The following is a 20529-nucleotide window of genomic DNA, read 5'->3' on the forward strand; positions in this document are numbered from 1 at the left end:
TCTTACATCAGTAACCCATCTCAAAATAAATGAAGTTGGGAGGCTGGATGCTGGCACCACACATCAGTTGTATTCTTGCATCAGAAAATTTATTTGTGGGAGTGTTTATCTCTGAAGTACTGCACATACTTCAGTTTAAGTAAATACAGTGTCTCTAGTCTTCAGTGGTACATAGTTGATAAAGGTGGAAGTCAATGGTGGGTTGTACTGCTATATCTTATCTGTATGCCAACTGCTGTGTTTTTTTCCCTTCTTTCTGCCAGGTTTCACCGAAATTAATACCAATGAGGCAGATTTAAATGTGAAATACAGGCTGAACTTAACTTTCCAGAAGGCTTGTTTCCAAATGGGAGAAATCGGTGACTGTTTTGCAGTTCTACTTTTTTTTTCTCTTTTCTTCTTTTCTAAGGGCTTTGTAAGTAGTTTCCAGATAGTTAAGCTCAGGCTTTGACTATAAGCCTAAATTGTATTCTGCTTTCATAACATTACCAATTTTAATTGAAGGGTGAATATATTCCCTAAGTTTTGAATCCTGTTATACTAAAATGTTAATGATGATTGTAAAAAAAAAAAAAAAAAAAGCCTTGTATTCTGTCTGCCAAATATTATGTTTTTTACACAGAATTAGAAAACAACCATGCAAAACTTAATGATTGCCTCTGTGTTTCCGGATATCTGTTGCTCTGTAACTGTGGCACTTATCATGTCCATTCTCCTGTAAAGGTGTGGGGGGGTTTTTTGTGGAGTCATCTATAACAACTATACATATCTGTAGAGAGACATCAGGAATATGGACTTCCCTTTTCCTGAACCTTTTAATCAGTCTGTGATAAAACTATTTACACTGGTGGAAATAACTGGGACCTAAATGTATGTGCTGCTTCCACAGTTGTGAAACCTACACTTCCCAAAGTCCAACTGTGACCCTTTATATTTCGATCATACAAACCAGAATGGGGCTGGTATGAAGGAGGAACATTAAAAAGGCTTTGTCCCCATGCAGACAACTGGTGGCTGCACAATTTCCCTCATTAACTATTCTTATTCTCCAGATGTAATGCTTCTCCCCAGATCCCAGTCAAAGGCAAATGAATATTGTTTCTGGAGTGAGGTCTGTCCTTCCAGTGTTACACAGGGGAAGAGAAAGTGGACACTTTGAAGATTCTTATGAAGGGAATACAGATAGTTAGGAGTAAAAGCAGTAAATCTGCACCACTTCCGAATCAAGGCAAAATGTAAAGAGTTTGGAACTCAAACTTATAATAACTAGAATAAACACCATTAGACAATCAAAATGAAAAGACATTATCTCAGAATGATTCCACTATTTGGTGAAGGTCGTCTTTTCCCTGTTGTTAATTACAAAATTATATTTTGTTATTTTTGCAAATAGGTGATGTGGTAGCATTGGATCTCACATACCAAATCAGCACAATATGTCTTTATTATACAGAGCATGAACTGACTGGAAATCAACATTTACTAAAATACAGTGTTCTCTCCAAGTATAATGGTTTCTGTCATTTCTGTCATTTGTATAAATAGGAGCACTTAAAACACTTCAGTTAAAATAATTCCTGATATAATGTTTGACATCAGGACTGGAGCATATTAAGTGACTGAAAAGCATGTAAAATGTAGATACACAAAGTGTACATAATGCCTATCATACATGTAATAAGGAGTGTTGGGACATGATATAGAAGGGCATTCTAATACTGGTGAATGAGCAGTTCACCATAATCAGTGTGAGTTGTGTAAGGAATATAAAACATTTCTCCGAAATCAGATAGTAAGATCTTGCAACATTTAGCTCCTGTACTAGCCTTTGTGCTGCATTTTCCCATTCTAAAATAAGAAATAGTTCGTTTTCATGGAACAGTTACAGCATTTGCCTTGATCCACAGACAGGTTTTATAGCAGTAAAGCTGTTTCGATTGGAGATATTATTTTGTATAGGTACACTTACCCCAAACAATTCTTTGATAAACTCTTGTCAATACCGTAACAGGTTATACTTCATCCCAGAAAGAAATAAACAAAATGCCTTTGTAAACACCGTTATGCCAGTACAAAAGTGCTCCCATAGTACCAATCTGTATGACTTGAACTTGTGGCTTCTAATGGGTGGTAGGCTCTCATACAGCCTGAATTTGTAGGAAAGACCTGACACTGAGCCCATGGGAAAGACTTATGTTGTAGTGCTAATGCCATGATTAACATACACTAGTGATAAGGTTGATAGGTAATTTGCATTGAAGACTTGAAACTACATTTATCAGAGTGTTCCAGTATACCTTAACCCAGCATGTTAATTTTCATGTTTTCCCTATTTGGGTGTATTTCCTGTGTTTCTCATTCCAAACAAGTTATTTTCTTAAAACTTTGGCCATTTCTGTTGCTGTGGGGGTGGACTGAAGTTCTGCTTACAGAGGTTTTACAGATTAAAAATCTGTATATAACAAAGCCTGACTATTTTAGCTCAGTCTAAACAGTTTTGCTTTTGGATAGAGCAGCCCAGAGGCCTCTTCCCCAATCCATACAGACAGTTCAGTGGCAGTTCTTCTGTGTACAGACCCTTGTGGTTCTGTACACAGCAAAAGGTGCCTATCTTTGCCTTCAGGGCCAGAGATGGGTAAAGAGCTACTCTGAGGGGATAGGTGTCATCCCTGAAAGTGTTTCATTCAAAGTTCTCACAGGTAGTACTCAGAATGGATACTGCTTTTAGGGGAGGAGTATAAAAACTGTTATACAGGGGAAGGGAGTTACTATTAACTTATTCAGAGGGGAAAAATAACAAAAAAAAACCCAAAACAAAACAAAAAAACCCCCAAAGAACGCAAACATTTAAATAGATGTGAACAGGTCTTTAAGAAATCTATACATGAAATGTTGATCTATTGCTACAGTAGCAGTAGGACTGATTAGTTAATTACAGTGAACATTTACTGACATCTGTAAAGGAGAAGTGTCTGAGGGCAGGATCAGGTGTACTCTGCTTCTGCCTAGAACTATGCTTTGCTGGCACACGCACAGAAGCCATTGTTGTTCTTAACATATGGCTGTAAAAAGACTAATGACCTGGTAATGTCTGGGAGTTCAATACCTTGGTTTCTGAATCAAAGAATTAGGAGCCAAGAACTCCTTATTTTCAGCTTTTGTGGTTTTCCACCTACTGCCTTGTGGAACGTCTGCTGTGTTCTCTGCCTTGTCTCCTGTTGCTGGAAAAGGGGATGTTTTAATTTCCTACCTCACAGGGATGTTGTGAGGAATGAGAAGCTAAGGTCTGTCTGTGCAAGAGGTTATCTTTTCCTCTTCAGCTTGATCACTTGATCAATAGTGGAGAAGAATACTTGTAGACTGCCATACGTGCTGTACATTTGAGCTGTGTGTCTTATATGTATCAGTGTTAATGCGAGAGAGAAGAAGTATATGGTGCTGAAAATTGGGGATAAAAGGAGAACAGGCTCTCTCCATATATAGCAGTGATGCTGTAGCAACAGGAAACAAGGTATGGATGTCACAATGCAATTTTTTTATCTTGAGGACAATAGATGTGCTAGAATATTGGTATTGTTATGAAAATGTCATGTGTCCGCACAAGCTAATTACAACAAGCTCCAAATCCACTTTTTTAACTCACTTGTCAAGCAGGATTAGAAATTAAAGCACTCCTAAGCATTTCCCTCTCTGTGAACACAAGTGTGGCTCATAGGTAAGGCATACTCTGAGCAAAAGTTGCAGTGATTAGTGTTGCAGGGATGAAGGTTTATTGGGACATCACTGAAATCATTCCCTGCTTGACAGCACTTCACAAGACAAGGACAGTTGATACTCTTTGTCCAGAAGAAGATGATGATTCTACTGTATTATCACATTGGACTTATTTCACTTTACATTTTATTGATTTTTGTCCTTGAAAAAAAGAAAAAAAAAAAGGGGGGGGGAATATTCTAGAAAATGTAGTTGTACTGTAAACTCTGCAAGTTAAACATCAAAATCCTTCTATGTATTTGCAAAACAATAAAGATGTAAAATCTCAGGTTTTGTCTATTGTTGCCATTTTTCATGGTGTTCTGTCCTGCCATTAGGAGCAATAAGAGATTAGCTCGTGTTCACACCAGCATGTCACACCTCAGCACACTCGAAACATCAAGGTCTTGGTTGAATTTGGATGGATTTGATAAACAGAAATAATGAAGCTCGAAACTCAGCTAACAGCTGAATTCTCCATGTTCTCTCCTCTCGCTGATGTCTCTGTTGGGTCAATCTCAAGCATAATTATCACATTCATTTTCAAAATGACTTGTTTTTCAATCAAGTTAAATAATGGACCGCATATGTAGTCCTTAGAGAAGTGATTTCTTTTACCTTTTGATTAAAACTGCTGTAGAACTGATCACATTTGAGATGTTAATCACTGATGTTAGCGTGTGGCTGCTCTCTGAAAATAGTATTAGATGACACATGAAGACAAATTCCATTAACCACCTAGTGGATAATAAAGTACATGATTGCAAAGGGATAAAAATGCTTGTCTGTGGATAGTGGGGTTGTCCTTCCGTTCCTGTCATAAGGTCATGAGTAAATATGTCATAGAATAATTTTCAGTATCATCAGAGAACGGGTTGATAAATGTGAAGAAAAATGTTTAGTGTCATAAAAAAACCCTGATGATTTGCTCTGAAATGAAACACTTCAGTAATTTATATGTGTGGTCAAAATGCAACAGTCTCTCACCCCTGTAAAGGGGGCTACCAGGTAAGTGCCCAAACCACTGAGATGATACACCAGTATTGCAACCTTGAAAGCAAGTCATACAAATGTGGAAAGTTAAGTTTTCTCTGACAAGACGAGAAATTTGTTTACAGGCATATCTGAGCAATTTTGTGGTATCTTGTGTAAATTCTGTTTTCCTATTGTGCTGGTTTGGGCTAGGAGAGAGTTAATTTTCTTCATAGTAGCTAATATGGGACTCTGCTTTTTCATTTGGGATGAACATAGTGTTGATAATATGAGGATGTCTCCCTTATTGCTGAGCAGTGCTCTCACAGAGACAAGGCCTTTTCTGCTCCTCATCCCACCCCACCAGCGGGGAAGTTTGAGGGTCACGAATAGTTGGGAGATAACACAGCCAGGACATCATTTCTGTGGTGCACAGCCTTTTCTGCCCATATCCATCTGCTGCTGTACACCAGGGGTCAGCTCTGGATATACCTACACCACAGGATGTGTGGCAGCTTTTAAGAGAAGAACTTCAGGAAATGCCAGGGTGGGGAAGAAATTAGTTTTCTGTATATGTTTACATAACATCAGATTTAGAGGCTCCATAAAAGGTAAAAGTAGCTATTGTGTTTGTGTTGTGAAAACTTCCTGACCTGATTCACATGTATATGTACATACATAGAAGAAGTGAGAGCATGGACGAAACTCTTGCCCTGGAGGCCAGTGAGTTCTCCATATGCCTCCCATAATAATTCCATTTTATCTGTTGTATTTGCTGTAATAGTTTGCAAAAGCAAGCAGAACACTACTTATTTGGGGGAGCAGTAGAGTCTTAAAACTAGAATTTCTATTTCCTTGTTCTTAAAGCTGTCCCTTGAGCATGCAATCCAGAGAAAAACTTAAATTTGTGTAAAGCTGTGATAGATGATTAGAATGCAGCTGCTACAATGCTTTTGGACACTGACCCTGCTGCTGTTACACAGGGTGAGAAATGCTGGCTTTGGTGCAGTGTTAGTCTCAAACCTATGCCTTTGTGAAATTCACGAGCCGGTGTCCATCCACGTGACTGCAGAAGGGTCTCGATATGTAGTTTTGTGCTTTTTTCAGCACAGATGTGGCACAGCCCCAGCTCCTTTGAAAAGTCGTGGTGATGCTTCTTCCCCTGTATTAACTCATCAGGGAGAGTTTTTGTGAAGGTTCAGTTCCTAATCCTGCCCAGGAAGATTCATACCTTGCTTGTCCCAGGGAAACACCTGCCACACTGCTGGGTGAGCTGGGTGAGGGAGCTGCTTGAGGGGAAACATCTTACTTTGCAGAAAGGACGGCAAAGGCTACAAGGCTGTGAATGAAGTCGAGAAGGAGCAGGAGACAATCATCTACTATCCAAGTCATTCACCCAGCAGTGGCAAGGCCTCAGTTACGCTCTAAAGAATGTCTTTATTAATACAGGCTTTCAAACGTGTAAGCAACTTGCTTCCCCTCCTTTATAGTTCCCCTGCAAGTAGGTATCTTCCTGCATTGTGAGGTGTTTCAGGGCAAGTACAGAACAAAAATGTGAAGGCTCTTACAGAACAGGTGTGATGTTCTGGCACCTTGGCACAGCACAGAGTGGAATTTTTCCTTTTTAGATTAGATTGCCTAAATGATTCAAATTCTCTTGCAGGTGCCTGTGACAATTACTTTGTTTGGGTAAATTCCTAAATATTCCCTTTGATTCTGTTACTTAAAAATACATAACACATAGGTAGAAAAAGGAAGTGAAATCTGTAAATGCAGGAAAAACATGTTTCAAAAAGAGCAGGGACTGCATCCAGGAGGAGAATTAGTTTGCGTAAATTGAACAAAAGCAATGTGAAAAAAAAACTTGTGTGTTATACCCAAAAAACAAAGGCAAACCACAGAAGAAGGTTATTGGTAGTACCTGAAGTATATATTAATTACAGGACAAATTCAATCTCCTCTGTCTAGGCAGTGAGTGAATAAAGACTATGAATTGGATCTGATGCCTATATCCTGCAAAATTGTGCTTCCCCCACTGCTTTGGAAAATCTGACTGTATGAGCAACTAACACTTTCACTCAGATTTGTCCAAAAATAAGGCAAGCTGTGCAAAGCTATCACAGGCAAAGCTGTCTTGTCCAGTAAATATCCCTAAATATACAAACTCCAAAGCTATAATCAGACACTGGCATTCCAGTCATTTCTGTCTAGTTCCTTTTTGGATGTGCTCCAATAAAACCCATCACCTGTGCTTTTCTCTTTCTGGCACCCTACTAATCCTAAAAGAGTATCTCCCTTTGACCAAGGCAGGCTGCTCAAATCTCACCAGTTTTCCTGCTTGCCTGGGCTCATTCTTGTATTAAGGTGTGCAAGTAGAAGTGTGTGTCTGTTCTGCTGAGCCAGTGGGGGAAGCAAGACCAGAGGAGCAGAGTGGACAGCATGGGCAGAGATGGTGCTGTGGAATGGTGTTACAGAGCTACTGCTGAGCATCAGCATCTCTGTTTTGCTGGCCTGTTTCTAAACACTGCTACTCATGTACCTCCTGGAAAAAAAAAAAAAAAAAAGAAAAAAGCATTGTTTGTTCCTCTCTCTGTTTTTCATTTTATTTAATCTTGGAGATCACGTGGAAGTTCTGTTTGAAAAATGAAAATAATGGACTCCTGTGAAGTGGACTCTGAGTGAAGAGCTGGGGGCTTAGCTACCCAAGCCCTGCGCGTTCTCCTGGCTGCAGTGCCTACTGGGGCACGGAGGAAGACACCAGGCTTGGGCGTGGTTCTCCTCAGACTGTGGATGCTCATTGTATGGGCTGTGCTTATACAATGTTGGGGGACAGGGCTGTACCTCCATGTTGGTCTGGCTTGGCTGAGAATGGCACAGAACTTCACTGGAGCAGGAGGCAGGGCTGAGATCTGGGACTGAAATGGCACAAAACTTTCCTATCCTGCCTGGCAGGACTGCTGCTGAAGCTCTCAGGTCCATCAGGGGATGCTTTTCATGGTCTTGCTAATACTTCTTCAGGATTACAGGTTGGTGTCGCTGATTTTCTGCTGCTGTATTTATTAATACTGACATTTTCAGACTCTTCTTCAGGCAACCTTCAGCCTGGAAAAGGAAAAAGAAAAAAAAAACCAACTACATAAATCTGCTAGCTATAAAACTGAAGGATGGTGAAATTAGTCTGCAGCAGCATAACCATGTTCTCATTAAGAGCAATTCAGCATTCTTAGGACATGTTAACTGCTGCAGTGAGGAGAAGAGGCTGCAGATCAATATAAAGTAAACCACAGCCTCGCAAAAGCCCGTTTATAATTTCCAAAGTACTTTCCCTTAGTTGTGCAGGAAAGTCATTGCTGGTACGCCAATGGGGTGGTAGTTACAAAGAAAGCCTCAGACCACTTTGGGTGTGGAGCTGCAAAACTCACGCAATCTGAAATCTCCATTCTGCAATGACAAAAAACCTGAGGTAATCTGTATTGTCACAGAGAAACTGAGACAGGGGAATGATCACCTGATCAATAGTTTCATTTCAAAAGTGGACAGGTCATGGTTGGTAATTAATTATCCAAATTATCTCTGTGTGTATGTCTACCTAACAAGCTGTCTGTCCTGTTTGCTAAAGAGCTCCTCTGAGAAGGCATCAACCTGAGACCTTTTTTCCACAGGGATTTTAATTGTGCAGCAGATTATTTTCACAATGGAGATGGAAGGGATAGAGGGACCAGGGAGCAGTAGCATTGTGTCATGGCACTGCTGGTCCTGGGGCAGCAAAAACACCCACCAGGATCAGGACTGGATGGGATCTTCTGGGGTGATCTCTACAAGAGCATGCATTGTTTAAGTGTATCTTTAATCAGATCTAAGTGTGTGATTGGGGACCTCCAGGGGCATCTTGAGGAGTATGAGCTTAGAGGCGAAGGCCCAAGGAAGGCAGACAACAAGCATCCTGACCTGAGAGGGCTTTTTGGCTCCAGCAGAACATGTCCAGGTGGGACCTGACAGCTGCCAGGAAATCTGTTTGCAGTCTGTGCAGGACGCACTGCTGTCCAAGGGATGGTGGGGTGCGAAAGCTGGGAAGTGCTGTGCGATGCTGCTGCCGGTCTGACAGTCTCCCATGACTGCTGATCCCCATCTCTGAGCCTGCTGAGTGCTGTGCAGAGCTGCCAGACAAGGGGAGACGCTTCAACCTGTTCTGCAGAAATTTTGTATCTTTTTCCAGAGAGTCTGAGTCCTGAACCCTGCCTTGGATGGGCACCTCTGAAGGCTATTGCACACAGAACAGCTCTCCTGACATGACAAATTTTGGCAGTATCTGACATTTTTACCCCAAAGGGAGATCATTTCTTAGAACCAGACAATATGCACAGCATGATGCTCCAGCTGGGGCAGGTGCATGGGGAAAGTGTGTGTGGAGGTTGCCCAGAGCAAATTTAGCTAGTTAAGCATTAACTAAACATGTATTAATTTAGTGAGATTGTGGCCTAAGGATCCCAGAATTACTGCTCCCAGCTGTGGACTTTCATCACTGAGTGCACACTAAATGTTTTAAGCATGTGGCTTTCAAACACTGAGAAGGGTTGCACTAAAGTCTAGAAATAGGCTAGTAATAACATAATCTGAAATAATATAATGATAACTACATAATTTAAAAACTATATTTAATTTGAGAGATTCTGTAAAAATCCAGTAAAGAAAGAGGACAGGAAGACTTTTTGCCACTTATCACTCCAAACTTTGTACATTTGCATGGTGCTTTGCAGTTTAAGAGAACTTGGGCAAATGAAACTCAGCAGCAGCCATTCATCTTCATAATTACTGGGGGCCGGAGAAGACGAAGCAAGCTCTAATTTCACCACCCCTATTCAAAGGTGAAGCCTTCAACAATAAAAGCAAATACAACTGGAGTCTTACAGTGAACCTTTAGGGTGGAAAATGAAAAATTATAACTGTGTTTGCTGCATAAATCAGCACTGTCATCCCTGCTGTGGAATGTGGTTACCTGTATTACAGCAGAAGGAGGTCAGTGTCCCGCAAACTGGCTCAGTGCAATCACCCAGAGGAATGATGGTGGGGCTGCAAAGACAGCTGGAAATAGTGCACTCAGCACGTCCTCATCCACAGAGGGGTAATAGCCAAATGTGCTGAAATGACAAAAGAAAAGGTCAGTTCTTAGCTGGTTTCTGCCACAAAAGCCCAGGATCACAGAGGACGAAAGCTGCTATGTTCTCTTTAGGTGAATTAAAGTGAGCATTAATTTTTCCCCAGAGCACGATTTGCTGGGATGGTGTGAGCCCTGGGGTGTTGTCACTGCCCTGGCTGTGAGGCTCTTGGTGGCAGGGAGCCAGACAATCCCCACCAGCACCCTCTGCCAATTTTGTTGCTGTTACTAATTTTTAAGGCATCACAAAACAATGGAGGTCTTTGAGCACGATGTGGAGCTGTGGCTGAGATACTATTCAAAGAAGAGGACTCTGCTATTTGAGTGGTTCACAGATTGCAGACCTATTTGTTAATCCCAGTAAACAAAAAAACCCCAAAACAACAAACAAAACAAAACAAACAAACAAAACAAACTAAAAAATCCCTGCAGCTGAGAACCTCCAAAAATCACAGGCAAGGTTGGCTGTTCCACCTCATTCCTCCACTGTTTTCCTTCCCTCTCATTCCATGTACCAACACAATATTTCCCACCCTTTGCCCTGTGTGAGGAAAAAATATCAAATTTTGTCTTATAAAAAGAGATATTTTTAAATTTTTTTTCATACCTTTTCTTCCACAGATGCTAACAGGATCCTCAGCATGTGTTCATCTGTATGAGTAGTAAGATGAAGTGAGAGAAGATGGTAGGCAAACATGTTACAGTGATGCTAAGTGGCATGGGGCTAGAAATGCTGTAGTTTAAGAATAATTTAAAATCTCTCTGGTCAAGTCACTCTCTTGTTGTCAGTCCTGGAAAAGTACTATTGCATCATATTATGTGTGAGCCACAGTGCCTGAAAATCCTGTGGCTACTTAAAATGAGGGAAAAGTGAGACAGCAAGTAGGTGAACCGTTTGTTCCTTGCCCATGCCCATGACTGGAAAAAGTCTTGTGAAACTTGTTTTAAACAGAAAATTGAGGCCAATAGTGGTAGTTTTCCTCTTACCATAAAAATTATTTTCTTTATTATTTTCATTAAAAGTTCATTCTTTCCCTTCAACTTCACTTCAGCTCCTAATGATGTAAGGTAGGTTTGACCATCTGTATATTTCCCCTATTAAATGCCATTTTCATATTTAACTATACAGTAACTCTCCCAGGGTGGTAAATCTGGCAAATAACAGTGTATTCCAATGCAACCATTCTTTTCAGGTTAAATCTGCTCCAAGGAAGCAGCCACAAAGGACAGTGCAGGCTTCACCCATATCCCTACAGTGGGCTCATTTCTCGGATGTTTATGGCAAGAGATGTACAGGGTACTGTTGTTCAAGACAATTCCCAGGTTGCTAGCAGTGGGAGTCCTCAAGTAACCCTGGATGAGGATATTACATGACTATTTCTTGGGATTTATCACGCTGTGTAGAGCACTGCAGGGCCAGAGGGAAGTGCTGCATGAAACATGGGGAGAGGCTCGTGTTCCTGAATTATCAGTAAGGCCGGTTTCCTGCTCTGCCACAAAATAACACCAGAGGAAAGTACTCTAGTCTGGCAAATGAGACTGCTCTCAGCAGGAAATGTAAAAAAAGTCACGATTTTTTTCTCTTATCAAAGCTGAGAGCCTTCAGCCCTGTTGAAACTGTGCTGCCTGGTTTTGGGTACCACCAACTCACCTCAGCATGCCTGGAGCCCTTCTGCCCTGGCATCTCATGCCACTCCAGCAGACACTTCAGGAACAAAGAAATATTACCCTTCAGTGAAACTGCAACCCTGGCAAAAGCCTGGGAAGAAGAATTAAGATAAACAAATGGGATTTCAGACCATGTTTTTTCCTTTTAGCAAGGGTCACTGGAATGGTTGAGCACCCTCCCACCAGCTTTCACAGCAGCTGGTCCAAGACCCTCCTCCATCACCCTCTGCAGGGCTTCACCCCTGTTTGCTTCTGTGGTTGCGCTGCAAAGGTGCTGGTTTCAATTTTTTGTCTTGGCAGCCTTTCATGAAATTATATTATTTATAGTCCTGTGTCCATTCACATCATCATTACTCGCTAACAATAAACTTAATAATGCCTTTGCAAGCCTTTGTTATTTGCTGAATGCTGTGGGGTGCTGTGTTTCGGAGCTATCATGCACTTTACAGAGCTTATGATTTGTCTCTCGGGTATGTTATCTTGCTATTAGCTGTAAATAGGGATCTAGATAATGTTTTACATCTGTACCATTAAGAAGCAACAAATTAGTCTCTTCCCTAGCCTCTTCTCCTAGCTCACTAATCTTTGTTAACTTCAGGAAAAATGGAATTACAAAAATCACTGTTAATAAAGATACAGGCAAAACTCTACAATTCATATACTTGAGACTATAACAATTGAGATTCTAACCACATCTAGTGGAAATGCAATATTCCTTTTCCTTGGAAAGCCCCAAATGCTGCTTTTTTTTCTCATAGCACAATGAAAATGAAGCCCAAAGTACCAAACTTTCCTTTACCAAATGAAAGAAACATTAATTTCAAATCCATCATTTAGAATATTTTGTTTAAATGAAATATAAAATAAACCACTTCAGAATAAAAAGTCATTCCTTCTTGGTGCAACAGAAGCATTTATTTTTAATATATTTGCAAAACAAAATAAGCAGCTTCTAGGTATTCTCTGGAAAGTTCTTTTCACAGATTGACTATACAGCAGCTTGCAAGTTGTAGACCTTGAGCAAAAAAATGCTGAAGTTCTCCCTCCCCAGTGCTGGAGAGGTTTTGATCAATTTCAACAAGGCAGGGGGACAAATGCTTTTTAAAATTTTCTTTCCATATTGACAAAGCTCCAGCCTTTTGGCTTTTTTAAAGTAATGATTCTGTATCGGAGCTTAAAGAGCTTCAGTAGCTTTGAAGCTTGAAGAGCAGAAGGACAGAGGGGCTTTACAGACAGGCAGCCTATGCTGGTCAGTGTGCCAAGATGGTGGGACAGACAAACTGCTCAGGGTCCCTGCTGTCCCCTGGCCCTCCTAAGACACTGATGCTTTGCCTGGCCTCTCTGCAAAGGGTGCATCTCACTCAGTATAACATTTTCAAAAGTGATGTGTTCAGAGGTTTGAAGTCCTGGCTGAGCGAGCACTCTGAAGTCAAGTTTAAAGATTGTGGATAGCTTTATGACACCCAAAGGGGTGAATATCTGTTGCATGAACACCCCCCAAGCAGCTTGTTGCCTTTTTTCTTTACACATCTGATTTTCTCGCTAAGTTTTTCCTTCCTGGGAGCACTGTCATTAGCACCTGACACTAATGCAAAAGAACTTGGGAGTTCACTACCAACCCAATTGCATGAGGAGACCACTGGAGTCCACTAGATATTCTGTTTGTTCACTGAACTTGTGTTGGTCCACCTCTTAACATATCAATCAGTGTCACGAGCCAAACTCTGTGCTTATGGAACAAGACTGATTTGTTTTGTTGAAAACCACCACCAGGATGGAGCATGGACCTGTCTGTGGCTGAGCAGACACTGTGAATACCTCATTTGTGGGTGGTACTTGGAGTAAGGGAAAATCTTTATATCACAGGATCAATGAAATAATGTGAGCATGACTGCGAGGTGAGGAAGCTTAGTGCACTTTCACAAGATCAAGTTAGCACAACTTAAGACTTGGGGAAACCCAAAATTTGGGAGGGAGGTACCTGCTGACGGGCACTGTGGGGTGTAAAGTTCTCCTGGTTTCTCATGTGTAGGTAGATGGGGTTCAACACAGCCTATCAGCATCTCGCACTGTCCTGCAGTAATATGTGTTACAGCCAGAGCACAAAAAGTGTCATCTCAGCCCATAGGCACTGGTAATGTGTAGGGTGGTATGGCTGACAGGAACAAATAACATTTTAATGGAATATTCATAGTTTTCTTAACTGCTCCCTTTCTACCTAGAAGTGATCTCCTGGCACATTGAGCTAATTTTGCTGTGTTAATTTCACTGCCTTCCAGTTTTCACTGCTGAATTTCACCTACTCTTTCCTCTGGATCCACAGCTGTGCATTGATCCTGCCAACAGGGTACAAACTCTCAGGGACCTGGAGATGGTAACTGGCAGCTTCTCACTGAATGCTTCCTAGTGGAGACTCACCCCCACTTCAGGGCTTTAATGCATTTATCTGCTGCCCCTCCCTGCCACTTGCTCCAACACAAATTTCCCTTTATATACTTCAGCTGTGCACTATGCAAATAAGAACAAGACCAAGTGATGTATTTTGAGTCCCTCTTCTTTAAATCCTGCATCTTATTTCCCTCTGGGCAATTTCTTCTGGTTCATAAAAGCCAGCAGTCAGAAGGGTTACCTGTAATTTCACTCCTTTCACATACTCATAGGCGTTTCTAGGAGAAGCAAGCTAGAGCTGTGGTGTTGCATATTTGCAGATGTCAGAAAAAGCATTGATTTTTCTTCACAGAAATATGGGCTCATAAAGATTCACAAGGTGAGTTACTGCAAAGTAAGAAACTGTTGTGGCACCAGGTGTGCAAATGTAGAAGCCGAAACCATCATTTTTGGATCCTAGGGGAACTCAAGCCCGGCTTTGGATGCCAGACTGTAATTGCTGGATGTGTAGAACAGGAGGGACTGGGCAGGTGCTCCCTTTATTTTAATACGTGCAAACAACCTTCTTCAAAGCTATGCCATAGAACATCTCAGGGAAACAGGAGGCAGGACAGGTACATGAATAACCTGAGGTTTGGGTACTGCCTTGTCCATATTCAAAAGCAGGGTCATAAATCCTTTCCATATCTTCTGTTTCTTTACATGCCCCATTCTCCACACTCTCCCCTTTCCTTCCCCCTGCCCCTCTCCACCCCCCAGCCCTGTAAAAAACCACTGAATTAAAATATCCCTGGAATATCAGGGTGAAACACCTGGAGGTGAAAATATCCCTGGAATATCAGGTGAAACACCGAAAACACCAAGGAGGCTGTGCTGTCCCCTGGTGTGCACCCAAAGGGGCTCACAGGTACAGTCCACCCAGGCATTTAGACAGTGTTATTAGTGAACATATGGACACTAAAGGGGATTCCAAGCAGACCAGCTGTATTAGATAATATAAGGACAGTGATGACACTGAGTGGGTGTAGCATGGCTGCTGCTGTTGGAACAGCCCCACAGAGAGGTGTAGGAAGACACCGGAGTCAGCCCCTGCTGTGCTTCCTGCAAGCATGTGAAAAAGCTGAGCAAGAGAAAAACTAAACTCGTGGACCAAGGACCTTGCCCTTACTGGATGTTAACCCACTGCCAGGGCCATGCCCAGGCTCTGCATTGACAGCCAGGCTGCAAACTTCCCAGACTGCTCTATCCAAGCAGCTGCTCTGGAGGGCTGGGCTGACTGGTGGGGATGTGCCTCAGCAGCAGGCACCTGCCAGGAACAGTGTTAGATGCTCTTCCCATATTTGAGGGAGTGCTGCTGCAGCAAACTGTGAAATCTCAGCCAGTGTTTCCCCGTGGGGCTGCTCTACCTGGCACCAGGGATGGTGGGGTGCTGTGGGGAAGCCAACAGGCTTTGCTCCACTGCAGGCACGGATTTAGTGTGAAGGGTAGGGAGGCTGCAGCCACCAAGCACACTCCCAGCAAGGCAATGGAATGGGACAGTGCTTGACTGTTTCTGCTTGCCCCTGGGGTAGAAAGATGCTGTGCAGTGCTGGTCCTCCCTGGTACCATGTAGAGTGTTTGCTGGTGTCTCATTGTAAGCTAATTCACAGAGGCATTAATATTTTGAAAGGGCAAGCCTGAGCATAAGATAAGATGTGGTGTATACAGTCTGCTTGTGCTAATAAACCTACAAGTAGAATCCCAGCTGGTCACAGTGATGTGCTCAGGCACTGCAGGGCCTGTGCAGGCAAAGGCAGCCTTCTCTGCTTGTTCTATGCCTGGCAGAGGGGTGAACTGCTGCTGGAAGTATTTACATGCAAGAGGATTATGGATCACACACAGGAGCCAGGACTTTCTAGTTCTTTTGATTTTTTCATCCATGTCTCTTACAGTTGGACTCAATCTAAAAGGTCTTTTCCAAGCTAAATGATTCTCTGATTCTTGCCTTAATTTAGTGGGAAATATATTTGATTGGACACATCTAATATTAGTGGAAACTGATTTTTATAGCTGTGCTAAGCATGAGCTGAGAAACTACTTTTTGCCTTGTTACATGTTGGAAAAGGTGAAGTTGAAATACTTGTGATGGTGATGTCATGCTTATCAGCTCATTCCTGATGCCTTGGGCAGCCCAGAGAGGGTGTGCAGTCTCCATCCCTGGTGAGGTTCAAAACTTGACTGGATGCTGCTCTGAGCAACCTGCTCTGGATGACCTGATTGAGCAGGGAGTTTAGGCAAGATGACCTCCAGAAATGCCTTTCCACCTCATCCAGCCTGTAATAGTACAAATTATAAGTGTTAGAAGCTTTTGCATTCTTTCTATTTGTTAAGCTCCTTCATACTGCCTTTGGATAAAGGTGGAGTGGTCTATAGATCTATCCCCCTTTCCTCTGGCTGTGGTGGACCTTCAGCCAGCAGCAGCTCTGAGGGCAGCTGCAGGACCTCTCCTTTTCCATGTTTGCCAAGGACATTGAAAGTCTTTGAACCCCAGGCCTTGTGCAGCAAACTGAAAAAATGATGGAAAACTTCCAAATGAGAAAGAACAGAAACAAAGGTTTAAAAGAAAAAAACAACCAAAGAAAAACCTCACTAAAATGCCTTTGGTCCCCTACTGCACCCTGCAGTCTGGTCCTTTCTTTCAAAGCTTCACTCACTCCATAGTGGCTTTACTGGTTTTCCACAACGTCCTGTGCTCCTGAGTGAGTGACAGCCATATCCCCCAAATGTGGCCTGCCCTTACCTCTGGTGGGATGTGATCAACCTGACAAGCACATTTCTACTGTAGAATGGGACAGGACTGTCTGCAGACAAACTCAGGTTCTTGGAAGTGGGCAAAACTGGAGCTGAATTCCTGTTGTGGTGGGGTGCGTGCCTTTGCACGTGAACTGCACAGAAACTATTCCCATTAATCACTTTTGTGTCTCTCACCCCCAGCTCACAGGCCTGCTCATGGGCAGGTGCTGTGGGAGGGTGCTCACTGCAGAAGACCTACAGACATGGGAAAGGGGGCAAAAGAGACTTGCCTTCTGGAGCAGCATTAGCTGCAAAAGTCAGATTACCCTACCTAAAGGCTTATCTGATTTAAAAAGAAAAAAAATCTTAGAAAATGGACACATGAAAGACTAAAATATTGACAGTAAGGAAAATTGGCCTCCGGTCCTTCAGAGGAAAGAAATTTAACAAGTTGGCTCTGTCTTGCTTTAATATTGTTTTAAATCACCTACTTTGAAAATAAATTCATGTATTGCAGTTTCCCCACAGTATGTGGCATGGCTAGAAAAATCTTTTACTGAAGGAAAGGATGTCATTAATGTGTAGTGAGAAAACATTTGATTGATTTTTTCTAGAGCTGGTTTTAACATTTCTAAATTACAGTGTTTTCTGGTCGTATCTGTCATTTCTTAGACAACAACCATCAAATGATATTTTTAATCATTGATTTTTTGCCAAAACTGGCTGCTCATGAAAACCCTGCTTTTCACAGGAATCGGCTTTGAATAATGTGGAGCTGTGGCCTGTTTCCTATAAGTTATATATCAACATTTTTCTTGGCATCATCACATGAGGATATTCCTCTGTTTCAGCACCTCTCTCAGGTGAATCCCCTTGTGACTGAAGAAAAACCAGATAATATTTTTCCTCCTTTATGATATTTCCTCAGGGACTCAGGAGCTGTATAAAATTAAAAGCTCTTCCAACTGCAAGATCTTGGCTGGCCCTTCATACTGCTGTTGGGTTCTTGTTCAGGGGAGGGAAAGAGAGGAAAAGCAGCTGCAGCCACACACTAAATGGTGCATGTGAAACTTGCATATGTTTGTGTGCTGTGTCTGGCAGACACGGCCATGTTGATGACCAGGAGGCCTTCTGATGTTCAGTGGTTGGAGCTCCACGTGCTGATGAAACCTGAGTCCACGTTATCCTTCAAAGCCAACAGTAAAAATGAGGTGAAAGGAAGCAAAAAGTTATTCCCTCTTAGAAAACAATTCCTGTTCTTCATTTATTAGCTCATCCTTGACTTGCCATTTGAATTTTTAATGCATTAATTGTGCTGTGTATGTTGTTGGAGACTTCTGAAAATGTCAGTGAAATTAGGTTATGATTTGAATGGAACATAAAGGCTAATTTAATTTAAAGTCATATCATCTTCAAACTGAAATCCTGTGTTCAGGTAATATCCTGTTACTATTTATTGCTCATACTGTCAACGTACCTTGGAGCCCAAATCCTCACTGTGTGAAGCATTTAGGAAAAAGGGTCCTTTCTGCCCCTCCCTCTCCATCTCTTCCTCCAAGGACCTGTGTTTTTCTTTTGCTTATGCATAATTTATAGGCAATAGAGATACCACATCAGCTGGATCCAGGACTAATCCAGTGAGGAAAGAGCTGCAGAGAGGTAATCCCACAACATACAAGCTGAGGACAGGCTGAGAGAGTTGGGGTCATTCAGCCTGCAGAAGACAAGGCTCTCAGGAGACCTTAGAGCAGATTCCAGTATCTATAGGAGTTCTATAAGAAAGCTGAAGAGGTACTTTTTACAAGGGCATGTATTGACAAGACACAGGGGAATTGCTTTAAACTAAAAGGGGTAAATTTAGCTTAGATATTAGAAAGAAATAATCCTTCACTATGAGGGTGGTGAGGCACTGGAACAGGCTGCTCAGAGAAGTTGTGGTTGCCCCTTCTCTGGAACAGTTCAAACCACATTGGATGGGGCTGTGAGAAACCTGGCATTGGAACTAGATGATCTATGAGGTCCCTTCCGAACCAAACTACTCTGTCTTATGATATGTGACCAAAGCCTAGTCCTGGCATGTTCCCCTGAGCAGCTCTAGTATACACTGCCTGAGGTGACCCCTTCCCAGGAGTGGTGATGTGCATCAGCTTGGGCACTGTGCTGCAGTGAGCCACCTCAACTCATCTGCACAGGACCCTTCAGCCATGTGGTGACATTTGTATCTTCATCCATCACCCTGTAAATGAAAATACAGGCATTTGTTTTGCTGCAACACTTGCCTTCCATGAATGTCTTGACATTTATGTAGCACCAAGAGATGTTACGTTATGTCAGGATTTTATTCTCGTGGCATTATCTACCCTAATTAAGGCTGTCACTATATGGCTGAAGCAGGTAGGAAAGTAATGAGGTTGTTTGGATGTCTGACTCCTTCTGAAGTTGCAGCAAAGGAGGCAGTTGATGCCGAGCGGATGGGTGCCACATCTCTGCAGTCTACCTCGAACACTGCTCTTTGCTGTGCCATACAGGAAACTCTCCACTGTTGTTCTGAGCAAGTCTGTGTCCTCAGCTCTGGCTGGCACCAAAGCTGTGTTCAGCAGCTCCAGCACTGGAAGGGCCACTATTGCTGAGCACATCTGCATCTCTCTTGTAGATCAGCTACTATAAATTAAAAGAATCATGGTTTCTGGAAAGCTAGGAAAGACCAGGCTTAAATCAGACTGAGTAATGGAAAAAACACTTGCCAAGTAGATGAGGGCAGGCACTGTCCATAAGTACACAAGACTTCTTTTTCTTGCATCTGTCTCCCTTTTCTGGTGTGGAGGCTGGGCAGGCAGTGGGGCAGATCATCTGAGAGGCAGCTCTGTGGAGATGCCCCAGGCTCTTGCATGACTCAAGTGTCTCAGCACCTGCTGCAGACAGCCCAAGCATCATCTGGGGCCATTTGTTCACCTCCAGCTTCTGCCAGGTGCTGTAAGCTGTGTCCTCTCCTCTAACCTCTTTGAGATGTACTGGGACTGGGCCAAACACCCCTAAAGCCACTTGCAGGATGTAAACTGTGTGGTTTGCCATGAAAGAACTGTAGTATCCCATTAGCATGTTTTTGGTCATGGATGAAAATGTAACAGTTTAACTGGCAAAAATGAAATGCAGATGAGGAACAGAAATGATCTACAGCTTTTACAAGCTGTATCAGACTGCAGGGCAAGGGTATTTTGCTTCCTCTATGCAAATGGAAGCAGTTTCTCTATCATTTATAGCAACAACTTTGTCCTAGCTTCAGCTGGGATAGAGTTCATTTCTTCTTAGCAGCTGGTACAGTGCTCTGTTTTGGATGCAGTATGAGAATCATGCTGGTGACACAGTGATGTTTTGGTTGTTGCTAATTAGTGCTCACCCTAAGTAAAGGAATTTTTCAGTGACCCATGCCCTGCCAGACAGCAAGTGCACAAGAGATCTGGGGGAAGGATGGCCAGGAGAGCACAGTATACAAACTGCAGGAGTTATCTGGGAGGAGGTCAGACAGGGTTTGGGGATGGGTTTGGCGTCAATCAGAAGGTGGTGAGCAATTTTTGGGGCATTATTTGTTCTTTTTTTTCCTTGGGTTTCATATGTTTGGTTTTTTGTTTGTTTGTTTTTGCTTTGTTTTGGTTTTGTTTGTGTGTTGTTGCGTTTTGTTTGTTTGTTTTTATTATTATTATTGTTTATTTCATTTTTACTCTTTTCATTATTCAAGTCTTTCTATTTCAACTACAAGTTTTACTTTTGATTCTCCTTCCTGTTCCACCAGGGTGGGGCTGGGGTGTGGTCAGGTAAGGGAG

General features: G+C 42.3%; 1 protein-coding gene across 1 annotated transcript in view; it reads left to right on the forward strand.

The window, feature by feature from the left end:
• Positions 1-4042, forward strand: part of OXCT1 (3-oxoacid CoA-transferase 1) — an 87746-nt gene extending 83704 nt beyond the window's left edge. The window contains exon 18 of the mRNA XM_050329840.1: positions 264-4042. Within this exon, the coding sequence (XP_050185797.1) occupies positions 264-299 (36 nt within the window). The 3' untranslated portion in view covers positions 300-4042. The remainder of the gene's footprint in view (positions 1-263) is intronic.
• The last annotated feature ends 16487 nt before the right edge of the window (positions 4043-20529 follow it).

This window comes from Myiozetetes cayanensis, unplaced genomic scaffold (genome assembly GCF_022539395.1).
Source record: "Myiozetetes cayanensis isolate MyiCay16 unplaced genomic scaffold, myiCay2020 scf4, whole genome shotgun sequence".
In the NCBI taxonomy this organism is placed as follows: domain Eukaryota; kingdom Metazoa; phylum Chordata; class Aves; order Passeriformes; family Tyrannidae; genus Myiozetetes; species Myiozetetes cayanensis.